This window comes from Girardinichthys multiradiatus, chromosome 5 (genome assembly GCF_021462225.1).
Source record: "Girardinichthys multiradiatus isolate DD_20200921_A chromosome 5, DD_fGirMul_XY1, whole genome shotgun sequence".
In the NCBI taxonomy this organism is placed as follows: Eukaryota; Metazoa; Chordata; class Actinopteri; order Cyprinodontiformes; family Goodeidae; genus Girardinichthys; species Girardinichthys multiradiatus.
In genome coordinates this window covers 9,192,736-9,212,558 of record NC_061798.1, presented here as the reverse complement: position 1 = coordinate 9,212,558, position 19,823 = coordinate 9,192,736, and the positions used below count along the sequence as shown (strand labels likewise).

At 38.7% G+C, this 19,823-nt stretch overlaps 1 protein-coding gene across 1 annotated transcript in view; it reads right to left on the bottom strand.

Annotated features, from left to right (window-relative positions):
• The window catches only part of usp43a (ubiquitin specific peptidase 43a), a 221,709-nt gene that overhangs the window by 68,246 nt on the left and 133,640 nt on the right, over nt 1–19,823 (bottom strand). Inside the window, exons 9-11 of the mRNA XM_047365938.1 lie at nt 9,789–9,892; nt 2,026–2,103; nt 1,691–1,820 (exon numbers count right to left, since the gene is read on the bottom strand). Coding sequence (XP_047221894.1) covers nt 1,691–1,820; nt 2,026–2,103; nt 9,789–9,892 — 312 coding nt within the window. The remainder of the gene's footprint in view (nt 1–1,690; nt 1,821–2,025; nt 2,104–9,788; nt 9,893–19,823) is intronic.

Genomic DNA, 19,823 nt, shown 5'->3' with positions numbered 1-19,823 from the left:
CTGTATTTCAGTACACTTTCTTACTGTTAATCTAATTTGAAAGACCACATCTTGTTTCCTTCCAAATCCCTCTTGTATTTCCTCTTGCCCTACTCCCACCTAGTGCCCAACCATCACCTCAATGTTCCAACTTTGCCACTTGGGATTTTCTTTGCCTCACTTTTAGAGGTTGTTTTTATTTTAACACAGTAAACTTGTTGCCACTCTGGCCTTTGAATGCAGCGGAATCTTTTCTGAACATCCTCGCCTATAGCAACAGCACTCTCTATGCTAGAACTCTATAAAATACCAGTCTTTCTATGTTGTCATATGATGCATTAAATAAAAACACAGTTCTAATTTTAGACCTGTAAAAACCTGATAAGAATTATTATTGTAAAAGTTTCACAAACTGTGTATTACAGAATCTGTGGTCAGTGTAGAAAATTCCACTCTTGTCTGACTAATTGATATATTGTGTTTTTTATGCTTTTTAATTCAAAAGTTTCTAATGCCAAAAAACAATGAAAAGGCTCCTTTTTAATTTCAAACTGGGTTTTATAAAATCTCTCAACTGTATCCAATGATGCAGCTCAGGTTTGATCAGTGTAAGTATTTTAGATTTTGATCATGATCATATGCCCTTCAAGTACCCTAAAAACTGTTAAAATGTACTTTAGTTATCCTACCTGCAATAGTTAAACAATAGACGCAAACGTCTTTAGCACAAAACTTAGCATCTAGCGGTACCTTTACTACTGTGTCTTAGCGATGGGAACCCAAAAATGTCCAATGTGAGCGATTTAAAAGTGGAGGAGGACAGCTTCTGTAACCGAGCGACGTCACCCAGTCCAATACTGTACAGCCTTTATTATTTGACTCACTCACATCAATGGACAACTCAAGAAATACTTCCTTTCATATTTTAGTAGAAGAGCTTCAAAGTGTCTAGGGTAGCAAGCTTGAGAGAAGGAAGTTTCATACTGAGGTCTAAATAAATAGTACTTCCTCACAAAGACTTTACTTCAATGTGACATTTATGGAAATAAATTTGTGCCATCAGAAACTGAAACCTTGGAGATTGGACAGCATTCATTCAGGATGTTATCGGCCTACAAATGCGTCCTTCAAAAGGATGCAGTCCTGAATGTGGACCCAGCAATAGTGAATGACATCCGTGAATCATTAAATCTGTGTTTGATTAATCTCTGGCTTCAAGAACCTGGATTTGTGACACAAAAAATTAATTTTGGACCTGAAATTGAATTTCAGACCTGAAAGTGAAAGTAATCAAACTGAATTTTTAATACAATGAAATACATTTTAAAAGCAAATGAATTCAGTTTTAAACCATTATATTCAGTTTCAGTTTAGTGAAATTAATTTTCAAACCAATGCATTTAATTTCAAATGACACAAATACAAATTCAGTCTGAGCGATTCAAATTCAGTTTCTGATGGCACAAGTTTCTTCCCATAGACATTGTGGCAATGATACGATTTTGTGCTACGAGATCTTTTTACATTTCCTTTAATCACTACAAATTGAATAAAACACCAGAGCAGAGCAGATAAATGAACATTGGTACACCTGCTCTTAGAGTTCTTATTGAACCTTTTTTCCATTACTCTGAAATGCACTGATTTTTGACCCAAACATAGTGAGTGTAGACGTTTACATTGTTTACAGTCCCACCGCCATCTGTCTCACCTGTTCTTCTTTGGTATAAAGCTGGAAGCATTCATCCAAGGTACAGTTATGTTGCTGCAGGTGTTGTTGCTGCTGGTGCCTCACACTCTCTGCATCTTTCACCACCTCCTCATGGATGCTGCCAAACAAACTGAAGCAAACACAGTGTGTGTTGTTGCTAAATTGTGTTTTCACTGTTTGAATCAGTGGGAGTGCATGTGTGTTCTATCTTACAGAGACAAAACAGATCAGTCAGAGTGTTAGCAAACAGGCACCACTGGACAGCATCAAAAACATGTCATTTCGTTTCCTGGCCATTTGGTACTAAAAGTAAAGATTCTGGATGGTGTGCTTACCGTTCTTTAGAGTTGTGGTCCCACTCAATAACAAGCTTCACATGGGGAGGTCCTCCTGGCCCACAGAACTTCAAAGCTCTGCAATACAAAAAGACGTTTTAATAAATGTGGTTTACACATTTTAGTTTTTGTCCCCTTCCAGATTTCTTCTGTTCTTTCCATTTTGTCACATTTAAATGCTTAAGACCACAACTTTTTACATCAGACAAAGATAACCTGAGTAACTGCAAAAACTGTTTTCAAACTGTTTTAATTTATTAGAAAAATAAGTTTCCCAAATCCAAAATTAGATAAAAACAAAGTCAATGACTTCTATCAGGCTGGAAAGGGTTAAAAATCCACATCAAAGGCTTTGGGGTCCCAGTGAACCACAGTGAGAACCATTATCGCCAAATGGAGAAAACATGAAGCAGTGGAGAACCTTCTCAGAAGTGGTCAGCCTGCCAAAAGAGTGTACATAGTGTGTGTTGTTCTTGGTTTTTTTGTGACCTCCTGGAGGAGCCGTTGCTGGACTCTTGAATTCATTTGGCAGGCTGGCAACTCCTGAGAAGGTTGTCATCATACAGTCAAAGAAAACTGTATAATGGTGGTGTGGGGGTGCTTTGCAGTGTGTTGTTGTAATTGATTGAATTAAAAATTCTGCTCTACTGGAGAGGACAATGTCAGGCAATCAGTTTGTGACGATCTGAAGCGCACCAGTATGTGGACATCAGAGCGACACAAAAAACAAAACCAAGGTTTAGGAGTGGCCTAGTCAAAGCCCAAATGGCCTTGTCAAAGGCCAAAATTCCATGACAGTGATATGGACAACTTATTGTGAGATATATAAGCCTGATTGCAGCTGTTGTCGAGGTTATTAGCTTTAAGAGATCGTTTCTTTTTCACATAGCAGTGCAATAGGTTTTTCCCTTAATTAATAAAACTTATTTAACAAAAACATTTTCTATTTCCTCAGATAATATTTGCCTGATTTTACAAGCTATTTGATTATCTGAGAATGTAACTGTTACATGAAAGCAGGAGAAATCAGGCCCATTTGTCATTATCTTGGTCTCATCAACAACAACCATCTATCAATACTGAACATGCAAACAAGGCAGAAATGCATATTTGCTATCATGCAACAACATTACCTACACTGAAAACATTGATGTTTGTTTGTCTTCTTTTATTAGTAATTTAACTTCATTTTATTCTGCCCGGAAACACCCCAAACACACCCAAACCAGCAGAAGAATAATGATTAACGACACCAAGCACAGATGAGACCTGATGTCACATGTTCAGCATGCAGATATCGGATATGGAGATGTCACAGTGGGGAGTGGATGTTGTTGTTTCTTACATCTCATCTTCACAGCTTTTACCTCAAGGAATAAACTATGCAGCATTAGTATTCAACAGCTAAACAACTCAACAATGCCATGTTTATCTTCGTGGCTCCAAAAGGAATGAAGGGAAACATTGGCAAATTTGTCCTGCAGATGAAGACGGACGGGACTTCCAGCAGAAACAAATTTTAGCTGCATTTATCCCTCTGTACATAAACATTTTTCCTGTTCACAACCATTGGACACATTTTCTCAACACAGAACTTCCTATGGTTTTACAATTACTGTGATTTATTTCGGAAATAGAAAGATCTCAATTACCTGGGGCAAAAACGAAAAAGGATGTAATTCATTTTTGTAAACATTTTTTTTATTTATTAACTTTCACCACTCACCGTGTAACTTCCTTTTTTTCGCTGACATAAAACCAGACATGTTTATTGGCTGTTTATTACTTTGTCACTTCAGTTTTACTGCCTCTTTTGCCACAGATGGCTGCAAACAGATGTTGACAGTTTAAAATCTCTTACAGCTATGGTTAAGAGAAAATATGAGCTTGATACTATTTTAAAATAATATGCCTAAATAATAATGTTGACTCTTTTCAACCAAATGCTGCGCGCTCTCCCTCCACAACACTTCACCCAAATGTTCCCAGTAAATGAAAAAGCACCATCCTGGCAGGGCTTTAATATGGGGAAGATTTCTACCCAGGTTATTTGACGGGGGAACAAAAATGCCCACAGAAATCCATCTTGCTGTCTGGGAAAAAGGCTCCTGCAGTGAAAACATGCCTAAAGCTCAAGAAAAACTATTTTATAAAAAGAAATAGAAGATTTCTGGTCTCAAAGATTAACTGGTTTTTACAAGATGTGGGGTTTACATAATCACGTTAAAACATAGTTATAAGTTAAAAAACATTATGGAAGACATACAATGATAACTTACACCACAGTAGGTCCGTATAATTATAACCACAATGTATTTAATACTTAGTAATTTACTATTCCTTACTAGTCATTTACTAATGAAGGTTCTCACTTTCAGTGGATCCATTTATTTTTGCTTTAATTGGGAGGCTGCTGCCTGTGGCAGTAACATGTCTTTCTCAGAGCAACAGTTTAGGCTTCTAGGAAAAGAAAACATGGCCAGTTTAAATATGTACAAATTCATAACCAATGAAGTAAGAGTGCTCAAGCTTCCTGTTAGCAAACATTTAGAGACTGTAGAACAATTTACGTAGCAACATCAATGCAAATGGCAGAGCTACAAAAACAGGAATCAGTCAAAATCAGTAAAACATCTCTGAAATTCATCTACAATGGAAATAAAAAACAGTCAATGTGATATTTAAGTCAAATCTAATATTTAAATCAAAACAATTAAAGTGACAAATGAGAAATAATTCAGAATCAAATGTTCAGTGAATGCAGCATGTATTGCTCATTTTGCTTTTATTTCATGTTTCTTGATTTTCCTTCATTTTGTTCTTTGGACTACATCACCTTTGCACCCGCTGTTTTGTAAGCTATGAGACCCTCAAACCAAAACATCACTAACTCCTGCCTCTCAGTGCTGTGGAAAATAAAATTAAAGCAAGTGGCAGATTTGATAATGACTTGATGGTTCGGCTCGATGTTTTGTAGCACAGGGTGAGCCTATTGGCGATTTGAAGTGTGATCTTTTGTGGATGCCTGTTGCTGCCTCAGAGCTTCTCTTGTTTCAGTCTGCAGATGCTTTTTAACAGAAGTTAAAAGGCATCAAGATCTGAAGGATGCAGGATGATAAAAAAGACGACCTTTAATGAGTGACTGTTCCACAAGCTGCTCTCTAAGGTCTTTTTAACTGTCTTCTTTGCTTTGTGCACAACTTTGTTAGATGTTGTATAGATTTAAATCAACTTTGGTTGCAGACAAGACAAATCTGTTTATTTAAAATCAATTTAAAGGTCCTTCTGGGTATAATTAATTCAGAATTGCACAGAAAAAAGTGGTTTGAAAGGAATAAACTTTGTTTACATGTCGGTAAAAACTAGAATCATGTTTTATTGGCGACTGAGGAAAAGAATAAAAGTAAATGTTGTTGAAAACTGAATTGTTGTTGAAAGTTGATGAGATCAAATTTCTTGCTATATTAATAGATAATAACCAGTTGGAAATCTAATAAAGCACGTACGTATTAAAGTCTTATGAAACATTTTTGTATTACATAAAGTAAAACAAATAGTGGACCAAAATCCACATTTCATACAATTTACTGGTATTATCATGTTTAAGCTATTGTACAAAGGTTCAGTGAAGTACTTCTAAATGTCCATTGTGTATATTACAAAACAGGGTTAAAAGAATAATTTATAATGTGTGACAGAGATCATACATATGAAAAATCTGGCTGTCCTACCCCAACACGCATCCCAGCCCCTAGTGTAGTCTGTAGACTGTCCCTACATGGACTATTCCCATGCCGGGTCTCCTGGCCTTCGCTGTGGAACCTCTGCGGATGGTCCAGAACACAACAATGCGTCCGGTCTTCAATTAGCCTAAAAGGGGCACACGTCACCCCATCTGTTCGCTGAGCTTCACTGGGTACCCTTTACTACCCACATCACATTCAAGTCACCGATTTTAGCCAACAAAGTGCTTAATGGAACGACTCCCTATCATTTGAATGCTCTCAAAAAGGCTTTTGTCATGACTCAGTCACTAAAACTCAGGTATTATGGTGTCTGAGAGGAACTTGAAAAGCATTTGCAACTTAAGTGGAGTGATAAAGTGATGAACTGAGGCTATTTGTTGTGCTACCAGCAGGAGACTTCCACAAGCAGCAGGGTAGGAAGAGGGTATAGAAATAAATTTGTGCCATCAGAAACTGAATTTGAATTGCTCTGACTGAATTTGTATTTGTATAATTTGAAATTAAATGCAATGGTTTGAAAAATAATTTCACTAAACTGAAACTGAATTTTATGGTTTGAAACTGAATTCATTTGCTTTTAAAATGTATTTCGTTGTATTAAAAATTCAGTTTGACTACTTTCACTTCCAGGTCTGAAATTCAATTTTATTCCAAAATTCAGTTTTTTGTGTCAAACACCCGGGTCCTTGAGGATAGCCACAGAATAATCAAACACAGATTCATTGATTTACGTTTCACATCAGGTTAAACTTCCTTTACGGCATGTTGAGATGGAGCAGCAGCATACATGAGTTTAGCGGATGTCCATCACCAAGTCAAATCAGCATCTATAAGGAATGTCATGTAAATAAATGATGGTCAGACAGCAACACTTATGCTACTTGTAGCTATTAGCTAAACATGCCAGATTAGCATAGTGCCGCCGGTGTTACGTCGGTCTGCGTTTTTCTTCCCCTTACCTCAGCATAACTTCTGTTGCCTAGCAACCGTGTTAGCATGAAGCACAGAGCTGTGAAGCCGAACAAATGGAGCCTGAAGGTTAATACCGCTGTCTCTACTGTAAATAACTACACGGTTTTTATTTACCCTTTACATATCACTGATGGCTTATAATGCTGTTTTGTTTTAAAATGTTATTGTTTTATGATCTTGTTCATTATTCAGCCATTTAAAATGTTGAAAATATTTTTTGTGTTCATAGATATAAAAATCTAACACTAGATAAAATACACTGATGACAAATACTATTTCTTAAATTTATTTGTAAAGCTTTCAACAACTTAAACACTAACTTATTAACTTTAGGAACAAAGTTTAAATCAATTTATTTGCAGAGCATAATTATAATAATAATTATTATTATTATAATAAACCAAACATTAATATTAGATTTCATCTGACTGAATTATATCTGTCTAACTTCCACCCATTGGGGAAACCCAGCGGTAATTTGAAAACAATGTGCCGGGAGTCAGCTGTTCTCACGGGGTTTAGCGGACCTCAACCAACCGGTCAGCTGACAGCTGGCGAGGCGAGCCGGCTGCTGGGGCAGCGGACGAACACATCTGCGCATTTGTGTAATTAAGCGATATCTTGATAAACTGATCAGATATTTTAGTTGTAAAAGTTCAGTTGTTTCACAGAATGCGCAATATATCCAATTTTATTCACAACTTTTCTGTCTCATTTGGCCTTTGCTGCTTCCGTTTGAATCATCCACTTCGACCCCCAATGAATTATGGGATAGGGTGGGACACGGAGGACACACCGGACCCGTCCTTCAAATCTGGGGATAAGAAGGACGCATTTGTTGGAACCTTGGAGATTGGACAGCATTCATTCAGGACGTTATCGGCCTACAAATGTGTCCTTCAAAAGGATGCAGTCCTGAATGTGGACCCAGCAATAGTGAATGACATCCGTGAATCATTAAATCTGTGTTTGATTAATCTCTGGCTTCAAGAACCTGGATGTGTGACACAAAAAATTAATTTTGGACCTGAAATTGAATTTCAGACCTGAAAGTGAAAGTAATCAAACTGAATTTTTAATACAATGAAATACATTTTAAAAGCAAATGAATTCAGTTTTAAACCATTATATTCAGTTTCAGTTTAATGCAATTCATTTTCAAACCAATGCATTTAATTTCAAATGACACAAATACAAATTCAGTCTGAGCGATTCAAATTCAGTTTCTGATGGCTCAAGTTTCTTCCCATAAAAGGGTGTTTACACTAGTACAAATACTGTGTCTATGTCTGCATATGTATGTGGATGTCCTGCATAGTGTGATCATTATATGTGGATATATGTATGTATACATATAGGTATTCCTTGATGTCGATGGTGTTACATAAGTAAAACTGTGTATAGTATGTGGAAGAAATGAAATGGAAGTAATTGAATCATTACAAGTTGAACATAGAGAAGCGGTGGTTTATAGGTTTATGCTTCTTCCTACTGCTTTTAAACATTAAGTGTCATTTTATGCATATTCAAACAAAGACCTTTTAATGGACACTACTCACCAAAAACGGGAATATTCAGCCTTCTGATGAAATTTGATGATGCTGTATGTATTGCATAATAGGAGGTTCCCTAACAAGGTGGATAAACCACACAGTGTCTGTCCATGAATCAGCCTCTAAATGTTCTACATCATTCACAATTTGTAGTTAAACCATCCTCTTCTTCATGATGTTCACATTTTGATATGATGAGATGAAGATGAAACCTAACAATCAATCAGTACTACCAAGCCACTGTGAGGGCTTAAACAGGATGTTCTGAGGGAAGTTGGATGTGATTTCAGGGTATCACTGAGTGTCGCCAGCCCGTTGAAAGAGACTTCAAGAGTTACAGAGAGGCATGGAGGTGGATGTTCCTCGGCCCCATCCCATGCTGATGATCCAAACATTAAACCGAATGGAAGGTCAGTATTAGGGTCAGTGACTCAAGTGACCCTAATAGCCCTAATAGTAGTTGTTCTGACTACGACTTTTAATCCTGATACCTATTTTCTCTGACACCCCTAAATAAAATGCAGTGCCACTAGTTACCTTCGGTAAATATCTAAAAAAAAAAGTCCACCTGTGTGTAATTTATTCTCAGTATAAATGCAGCTGTTCTCTGAAGTGCTCAGAGGTTTGTTGGAGGACACTATTGAACAATCAGCATCATGAAGACCAGGGAACACAGCAGACAGGTCAGAGAGAAATCTGTGGAGAAGTTGAAAGCCGGACTAGGCTAAAGAAAAATATCCCAATCTAGCCAAGAGGGCCATGGTTACTCTGGAGGAGCTGCAAAGATCAACAATCATGTACACTACATGTTCAGATGATTTACTGGTGAAAAAAACACACATCTGTAAATCATGTGTGATCCTGTTCCACTTAGCAAACATGCATGGCTTTGTGTTGGTCTGTCACGTAAAATCCTAATAAAATACACAGACGTTTTTTGGATAGGTCTACTTTCAGAAGAAACTGCACATAAAAGTCCCAACGTGTGGAATACAGACATTAACATCCATGAATTGGAGAGGTTCAGAAGCAAATTAAACAGATGTGCCTCTTTAGATAAGGAATCACACTAACAAACTTCTACATCTGGTCTAATCTAGCAGACAACCTTAAGTCCTCGCCCCCCCCTGAGGAAAATGCCTAATCTTCAATAGAACAATATCTTATTTATGTTCAGCTCTCTCTCTCTGCTGGTACGTTGATGCTATTAATCCCAAAGCATCTTTCTTCACCTTGGTAATGCACCCCTTTACCTCTAATCATACAAAAGCCCACTTATTTCTGAGAACACTTGCAGCTAAAACCCTAAAATGAAACCAGTTCTGTTATTTATTTTGTAAAACTTTGCTTCTGTTGATTCATGTAATTTCTTTGGGAAACTGTGATGCTTTTTTTTTTTACATTTTAGGGCCATTTCGGTTTAAGAGTTTACATTAAGGGAATGCATGTTGTTGCTTTATCTGAGTAATAAGAATCTGGTGAATTTGCCTACCTGTCAACTGCAGGGTGGGACAATGGTCGACTGTCCTTTGGGGACAAGTAGCTGTAGGCTGAGGACCCTCCAACGACTCTGACCTTGAATTCAACAGCAGCATTCTGCAAAAGGAAATACAAATGTAAAAACCCCAGCAACCCTAAAAGCTGTCACAACAGGAGGACAAAAAGGGGAAATGCAGTTCAGAGCAGGTATAATGCAGACTACTTAGTGTCTGAAGATGTACAGATGTACTAAAAGCATGACATCAGGGAACTAACTGCATCATGGAGACCAAGGAATACAGCGGACAGGTCGGGGAGAAAGGAAGGTTTGCCTCTATGTCAATCAACGGTGGTGCAAACACATCACTGTCAGAGACTATGAGTACTGCAGACAGAGAGATGCTGTCAATGTCCCTGTGCCCTCTCTTTCTCCCCCATGAATTTCCCCAAATATTTTTTACTGTGGTATATACTGCAGGCCATAGCCCTGTTGTAAATACAAACAGGTGACATCATCATGCGTCATTTCAGCTACGGGTCATGTGCAATAAACAGATGTGCAGATTTCAATTTATATAACAGTGCAATAGGTGTCTTACAATATCCGACACAAGTATAGATGTGCAGTGTTCATATTCGTTCTTTTTTAATATCCCAATACGTCTCTGTTTAAAGCCTTTTCTGCGGTTTCATAATTTGTATGTAGTGTTATTTAACTTTTTTCTTATCTTTGCACTGAGTAGAGTTCTATGCCCCAATTTTGTTGTGCTTATGTACACTGTTCGCCTGCTCAAAGACAATAAAGATTGTTCTTCTAAAGTGGTGCGATGAAAACCACTTTCTGAAATTAAATGTTCAAAAATTGACGTGGCTGCTGACTTGAGGAGGCAAATCTCCCCCTCCAATCCCTCGAGGGTTTTCTAGTGTAAACAGTGGAGAGCTACAAATACCTTAGTACAGTCATTGACAATAAATTGAGCCACAACCTGAACATGTCTGCCATCTCCATAAAAGGTCCGCAAAGACTTTATTTTTTTGTGCAGACTGAACACTTTTGACGTGGACAAAACCCGGATGATTTTATTCTACAAGTCCCCATTTCAGTGGAGTTTGTGCTTCTCTCCTCTGGATGACATATGAGGCTCCCGAGGGCCAAAAGAAACAGGTACCGGTACCTAGTTTTTTGGTGGAGTTGGGACTACATGTGATGTGATTAGACTGCTGTTCACTGATTGGCCATGGGAGCAGAAGAAATGAGAAGGTTTTTGCTGAGGTAGAAAGTTAATAAAACTAAGAGCAGCTACAATAATATTAAGGACCACAATGGCCGGAGCGGGTCAAATGCGATACACACTTTTACTAATTACAAATCATAAGCCATGCCTGAAGGCTGGATGAAAAGAAAAAGGACACGTCAGCTTTGTGAATTACATGCAGACAGGGCACTGTAATTAATAACATCCTAAATCAGCTGATCACACATAAAATCTGCTGTTCAGTCACATACATTTAACTGAAAACAAAATAATACCACCATGAAACAGCACATTTGGATTGGAAATGTTTTCACAGTCCTTAAGTGAACCACCATCTGCAGAAGGAGGAAGCAGGCAGAGTGCAGCTGCCAGTAATCAGACTGCCTGCATCGGGTTAAATGGGAGAAAGTCCACCCTGAATCCGCGGAGCACGAATAACCAATATCCAACCTAAAACTAACTTCACCAAGATCAAGGCCTTGTTTCATAAGTTCTGGCTAGGCTGTGTTCAACATAATTATCCCAGTGGATTATTTCATACATAAAACAACATATGACATTCTTGCCTAAACAATAATACACACATCATTTGTATTTTGTTTATTTACATTTTTATTTTCTATTTATGTATTTTTTATCATTTTACACAGATTACTTTAATATGACAATGTCACACAATAAAGTGGGTCAGTGGAAGCACAACAGGTACCGTACCGAGTAGAGCAAAACCAAGTGGAGCGGAGCCACGCCGCCTAAAACAAGCCAGTGGAAAAGGGACATATGGCTATCTGAAAATGGACGGACTATGGCACAACTGAAAACCTAAAAAGACAACCATCCACCAAAAATGGGCCTACAAGCGACAAAGCTAAGACATCCTCATCTGGGCTTTTCAACCTTGTTTAAAGACACAGTAATGCTGGTGTACATAAACTTCTAAAGTAGAATAAAAGTTTGAACCAATTCTCTTTTTAGTTTGGTATTTCATAAACAGTAATTATGGTAAACCTAACTGACCTAAAACAGGAAAGGTTTAGTCTGACTTAATCTCAGAAAGTGATAAAAAATGGTTCTGTCTCTTTATACAGTGTGTAAATATCTGGTTATAACTGTATGTGGAACTTGATGATGGTCTGCTACAATGAATCCCCAAAACACATTAAAGATTGTGATTACAACATGAGAAAATGGCCCTGTGCGTGACCCTTCTTTTTACAGCTCAACAATTGCTCTAACATCCAGGCTAGCACCAAAAGAACCTTTTTTGTGCTGTGGGACAGTTATTTTTTAGTCTGTGCAGTTTGCTTTACTTGAGAGGAAGCTTTGATGTCCTTCTAGCAGAGAGCCACACTCCACAGGTTTTACGCCCTACCCGTCTACCTGATCTCTACAAAGCAGCTAAACCTTTCATGGAGAGAAGTTGCAGTTTGTTTCTCCACGCCTTCTCTCTCTCAAGTCTGTCATAATATTTCATGGTACAAAAGATTTCCCACGAGCCTAGCAACTTTGAAGGTTTCACACATAATGATTGCGACCGTCAATTTAACCCCGGATTGGGCTAACATTAGCTCAATTGGTCTACAGTATGATAATCATCAGTGAGGCAGACTTAAAGGCATTATTTAACATTTGTTAAAAATACACAGCAAGCTGTGAAGCTGACTGTTAGCAATATGGAAGGGATATGTTGTCTCGGCGCCATACAGGTCCTTCTCATAAAATTAGCATATTGTGATAAAGTTCATTATTTTCCATAATGTCATGATGAAAATTTAACATTCATATATTTTAGATTCATTGCACATTAACTGAAATATTTCAAGTCTTTTATTGTCTTAATACGGATGATTTTGGCATACAGCTCATGAAAACCCAAAATTCCTATCTCACAAAATTAGCATATCATTAAAAGGGTCTCTAAACGAGCTATGAACCTAATCATCTGAATCAACGAGTTAACTCTAAACACCTGCAAAAGTTTCCTGAAGCCTTTAAAACTCCCGGCCTGGTTCATCACTCAAAACCACAATCATGGGTAAGACTGCCGACCTGACTGCTGTCCAGAAGGCCACTATTGACACCCTCAAGCAAGAGGGTAAGACACAGAAAGACATTTCTGAACAAATAGGCTGTTCCCAGAGTGCTGTATCAAGGCACCTCAGTGGGAAGTCTGTGGGAAGGAAAAAGTGTGGCAGAAAACGCTGCACAACGAGAAGAGGTGACCGGACCCTGAGGAAGATTGTGGAGAAGGGCCGATTCCAGACCTTGGGGGACCTGCGGAACCAGTGGACTAAGTCTGGAGTAGAAACATCCAGAGCCACCATGCACAGGCATGTGCAGGAAATGGGCTACAGGTGCCGCATTCCCCAGACCTGGGCTACAGAGAAGCAGCACTGGACTGTTGCTCAGTGGTCCAAAGCACTTTTTTCAGTGCTTGAAAGCAAATTCTGCATGTCATTTGGAAATCAAGGTGCCAGAGTCTGGAGGAAGACTGGGGAGAAGGAAATGCCAAAATGCCAGAAGTCCAGTGTCAAGTACCCACAGTCAGTGATGGTCTGGGGTGCCGTGTCAGCTGCTGGTGTTGGTCCACTGTGTTTTATCAAGGGCAGGGTCAATGCAGCTAGCTATCAGGAGATTTTGGAGCACTTCATGCTTCCATCTGCTGAAAAGCTTTATGGAGATGAAGATTTCATTTTTCAGCACGACCTGGCACCTGCTCACAGTGCCAAAACCACTGGTAAATGGTTTACTGACCATGGTATCACTGTGCTCAATTGGCCTGCCAACTCTCCTGACCTGAACCCCATAGAGAATCTGTGGGATATTGTGAAGAGAACGTTGAGAGACTCAAGACCCAACACTCTGGATGAGCTAAAGGCCGCTATCGAAGCATCACTGGGCCTCCATAAGACCTCAGCAGTGCCACAGGCTGATTGCCTCCATGCCAGGCCGCATTGAAGCAGTCATTTCTGCCAAAGGATTCCCGACCAAGTATTGAGTGCATAACTGTACATGATTATTTGAAGGTTGACGTTTTTTATATTAAAAACACTTTTCTTTTATTGGTCGGATGAAATATGCTAATTTTGTGAGATAGGAATTTTGGGTTTTCGTGAGCTGTATGCCACAATCATCCGTATTAAGACAACAAAAGACCTGAAATATTTCAGTTAGTGTGCAATGAATCTAAAATATATGAATATTCAATTTTCATCATTACATTATAGAAAATAATGAACTTTATCACAATATGCTAATTTTTTTAGAAGGACCTGTATATTAAGTAAACAAATTGGAATTTCCTCAGGAAAAGAAGAGATTATTTTACTTTTTCAGTCTGTTCAAAATTAAAAGATGAAAATAAAATGAAATAGGTTTAGTAATCGTATTTTCAAAACCTGGTTGCAGCCTTGTGGATTTAGTTTCCATGGAAAATAATGGGAAAACATTGCAATAATAGTGAAATCATGTTTCCTAACGTTAACTTTACAAATATCACATTTACGGTTGATATTGTGATTCGGGGGATTTAACATGGTGTAGGACACTCATTTAGATCCTCCACAAAGCCACTTTCAAAAAGTGCTTCATCCTAGTTTCTAAACACATGTCAAAAACTGGACATATGACTACTTATGAATCCTACAGGCAGAGATTACCATTTTTCCAACAGTACTTCTCTCTTACAATAAGATAGACTATTTCCTAGCTGGTGCAAAACTCACAATATTGTGAGTGCGGACCACAGTGCCCTAACATTCAGATAGACTAACCATTCAAATACTGGAGAAAGAATTCAAACTAACTGAAAATGAATTGCGTAAATTTCTTTGTAAATATTTGAAAAATCTCTGTAATCTGAAATAAATGATGCTGAAACCTCACCCTCTACTCTAACATATCTCATGTTATTTATATATACAGGTCCTTCTCAAAATATTAGCATATTGTGATAAAGTTCATTATTTTCCATTATATCATGATGAAAATTTAACATTCATATATTTTAGATTCATTGCACACTAACTGAAATATTTCAGGTCTGTTATTGTCTTAATACGGATGATTTTGGCATACAGCTCATGAAAACCCAAAATTCATATCTCACAAAATTAGCATATCATTAAAAGGGTCTCTAAACGAGCTATGAACCTAATCATCTGAATCAACGAGTTAACTCTAAACACCTGCAAAAGATTCCTGAGGCCTTTAAAACTCCCAGCCTGGTTCATCACTCAAAACCCCAATCATGGGTAAGACTGCCGACCTGACTGCTGTCCAGAAGGCCACTATTGACACCCTCAAGCAAGAGGGTAAGACACAGAAAGAAATTTCTGAATGAATAGGCTGTTCCCAGAGTGCTGTATCAAGGCACCTCAGTGGGAAGTCTGTGGGAAGGAAAAAGTGTGGCAGAAAACGCTGCACAACGAGAAGAGGTGACCGGACCTTGAGGAAGATTGTGGAGAAGGGCCGATTCCAGACCTTGGGGGACCTGCGGAAACAGTGGACTGAGTCTGGAGTAGAAACATCCAGAGCCACCGTGCACAGGCGTGTGCAGGAAATGGGCTACAGGTGCTGCATTCCCCAGGTCAAGCCACTTTTGAACCAGAAACAGCGGCAGAAGCGCCTGACCTGGGCTACAGAGAAGCAGCAATGGACTGTTGCTCAGTGGTCCAAAGTACTTTTTTCGGATGAAAGCAAATTCTGCATGTCATTCGGAAATCAAGGTGCCAGAGTCTGGAGGAAGACTAGGGAGAAGGAAATGCCAAAATGCCAGAAGTCCAGTGTCAAGTACCCACAGTCAGTGATGGTCTGGGGTACCGTGTCAGCTGCTGGTGTTGGTCCACTGTGTTTTATCAAGGGCAGGGTCAATGCAGCTAGCTATCAGGAGATTTTGGAGCACTTCATGCTTCCATCTGCTGAAAAGCTTTATGGAGATGAAGATTTCATTATTCAGCACGACCTGGCACCTGCTCACAGTGCCAAAACCACTGGTAAATGGTTTACTGACCATGGTATCACTGGGCTCAATTGGCCTGCCAACTCTCCTGACCTGAACCCCATAGAGAATCTGTGGGATATTGTGAAGAGAACGTTGAGAGACTCAAGACCCAACACTCTGGATGAGCTAAAGGTCGCTATCGAAGCATCCTGGGCCTCCATAAGACCTCAGCAGTGCCACAGGCTGATTGCCTCCATGCCACGCCGCATTGAAGCAGTCATTTCTGCAAAAGGATTCCCGACCAAGTATTGAGTGCATAACTGTACATGATTATTTGAAGGTTGACGTTTTTTGTATTAAAAACACTTTTCTTTTATTGGTCGGATGAAATATGCTAATTTTGTGAGATAGGAATTTTGGGTTTTCATGAGCTGTATGCTAAAATCATCCATATTAAGACAATAAAAGACCTGAAATATTTCAGTTAGTGTGCAATGAATCTAAAATATATGAATGTTAAATTTTCATCTAGACACACCTTCTCATTCAAAGAGTTTTCTTTATTTTCATGACTATAAATATTGTAGCTTCACATTGAAGGCATCAAAACTATGAATTAACACATGTGGAATTATATACTGAACATAAAAGTGTGAAACAACTGAAAATATGTCTTATATTCTAGGTTCTTCAAAGTAGCCACCTTTTGCTTTGATTACTGCTCCGCACACTCTTGGCATTCTGTTGATGAGCTTCAAGAGGTAGTCACCTGAAATGGTTTTCCAACAGTCATGAAGGAGTTCCCAGAGATGCTTAGCACTTGTTGGCCTTTTTGCCTTCACTCTGCGGTCCAGCTCACCCCAAACCATCTCGATTGGGTTCAGGTCCGGTGACTGTGGAGGCCAGGTCATCTGGCGCAGCACCCCATCACTCTCCTTCTTGGTCAAATAGCCCTTACACAGCCTGGAGGTGTGTTTGGGGTCATTGTCCTGTTGGAAAATAAATGATGGTCCAACTAAACGCAAACCGGATGGAATAGTATGCCGCTGCAAGATGCTGTGGTAGCCATGCTGGTTCAGTATGCCTTCAATTTTGAATAAATCCCCAACAGTGTCACCAGCAAAGCACCCCCACACCATCACACCTCCTCCTCCATGCTTCACGGTGGGAACCAGGCATGTAGAGTCCATCTGTTCACCTCTTCTGCGCCGCACAAAGACACGGTGGTTGGAACCAAAGATCTCAAACTTGGACTCATCAGACCAAAGCACAGATTTCCACTGGTCTAATGTCCATTTCTTGTGTTCTTTAGCCCAAACAAGTCTCTTCTGCTTGTTGCCTGTCCTCAGCAGTGGTTTCCTAGCAGCTATTTTACCATGAAGGTCTGATTCACACAGTCTCCTCTTAACAGTTGTTCTAGAGATGTCTCTGCTGCTAGAACTCTGTGTGGCATTGACCTGTTCTCTAATCTGAGCTGCTGTTAACCTGTGATTTCTGAGGCTGGTGACTCGGATGAACTTATCGTCCGCAGCAGAGGTGACTCTTGGTCTTCCTTTCCTGGAGCGGTCCTCATGTGAGCCAGTTTCTTTGTAGCGCTTGATGGTTTTTGCGACTGCACTTGGGGACACTTTCAAAGTTTTCCCAATTGTTCGGACTGACTGACCTTCATTTCTTGAAGTAATGATGGCCACTCGTTTTTCTTTACTTAGCTGCTTTTTTCTTGCCATAATACAAATTCTAACAGTCTATTCAGTAGGTCTATCAGCTGTGTACTGTATCCACCTCCTGCACAACACAACTGATGGTCCCAACCCCATTTATAAGGTTTGAAATCCCACTTATTAAACCTGACAGGGCACACCTGTGAAGTGAAAACCATTTCAGGTGACTACCTCTTGAAGCTCATCAACAGAATGCCAAGAGTGTGCAGAGCAGTAATCAAAGCAAAAGGTGGCTACTTTGAAGAACCTAGAATATAAGACATATTTTCAGATGTTTCACACTTTTTTGTTCAGTATATAATTCCACATGTGTTAATTCATAGTTTTGATGCCTTCAGTGTGAAGCTACAATATTCATAGTCATGAAAATAAACTATTTGAATGAGAAGGTGTGTCCAAACTTTTGGTCTGTACTGTGTGTATATATATATATATATATATATATATATATATATATATATATTCATACATACCCACATACAAAGACTGCATCTGGCATCAAAGTAAACAGGCCTCACTGGTGGAATACGTACCCGAGTTTGGATGACCTTTAAACATTTGAATTATTTTTAGGTGTGAGTGAGTGTGTGTGAATTTGTCACCTAGAGGTGCAACATTGTTAGAATGGTGAGAAGGGAACAAAGATTGCAACACTTAATGCCCAGGAGCAGCAAAGCGCAGCTAGCTTTGGCACTCATACAACAGGCACCCCTGCAGAATAGCCAGACTACAGAGAGATGCAGGACAATGTGAAGTCATCAGTGCCAGAGTAGTAAAAAGCAGGTGTGTTTGTTGCAAATTATCATACCAAGGACAAGAAATTATTTCTTTAAGTGTTTGTGTCAGTGGCCATCTTCCTCTCATCCACCCTCTCATAACGCTGTAAAATTATAGGGAAACACTGCTGAGGTCCTGACATGTTAATAAACTAAAACATATGATGAAACAATACTTTAACAATATTTGACTCATCATTTCTATTTTTCTAGCATATAAGTTTTGGTGCAGTCTCTATTTTGTCTCAGCATGAAAACAAAGTTTACCTTATCCCAGTCAAGCACAGACTATACTTATATAATAAGTATAAATTATAATATACTTTTATATTGACTAATTGTGCAGACGTCCAAGAAAGTTTTATTTCAATGAGCCAAGAGTTCAACATGTACGTTCTATCAGTGAATACATTTTTCCTGATTCCACCTTTATGAAAGTGTGAGCCAAAGTGAATATTGAAGAGACGTGTCCATTTCAAGTACCTGGTGTTTAGCACACTCCCATTGCATCCTATAGAAGTGGCAGGACGTGGGAAATGGTTCCAAACACAGCAGTTCCAGCGTATGGTCGTATTCCCGTTTCCGAAGCATCTCATTCATTTGAGTTAATTAAGATACTATAAGCCTTTGAATTAGTTTTCTTAATTTACAGAGTTTTTAGTAGCACTAACTTACAGCTGCATTTGTTTGCCTCATTTTAATTAATCCCAGTTGGCTATAGAAATATAGCAGGTATTTTTCTCTACGGTTTTTCTTTTGTTAACAAGGTCAGTAATTTAACATAATACATAGAGAACCAAATACATAATATGATCATCAGAATTAGAGCTGATGATTCGGTGCAAAGTATGATGGATATTAATTTGATAACCTAATCAAAACATTGCAATGAGATACTAAATATAGTAAATATAAGGTATGGAATATTAGTTGGACAGATTGATAACATGATTTTATTTTTTAATTTCTCGACTAATGTGGTAAAATGGATTAAAACCCTGAAGTCTGTCTATCTCATGCTATTTGTCAGTGTTATGCAGCTGACACGGTGGTGTATTTAGATGCAAAAAACAACAGGCTGCAAAAGCACTGGTTAGAATCTCTGAGTGGTTATGTAACTCATGTTAGAAAAACTGAAAAAACGTCTAACTCATATCATTAGTGCAGGATTTTGAGTAAATATAATTATACAGGGAAAATCGGATTAAATCCTTGGGTATTTCACTAGTATATAAAGTTCTGCATGGTCTTGCCTCTCCTCCACGGAGTAATTACAAAAATAAAACCAGATATTAGTCCACAAGAGCTTCAACTAGAGGAGACTGTAAGATCCCACATAGGAAAGTGCCTTTG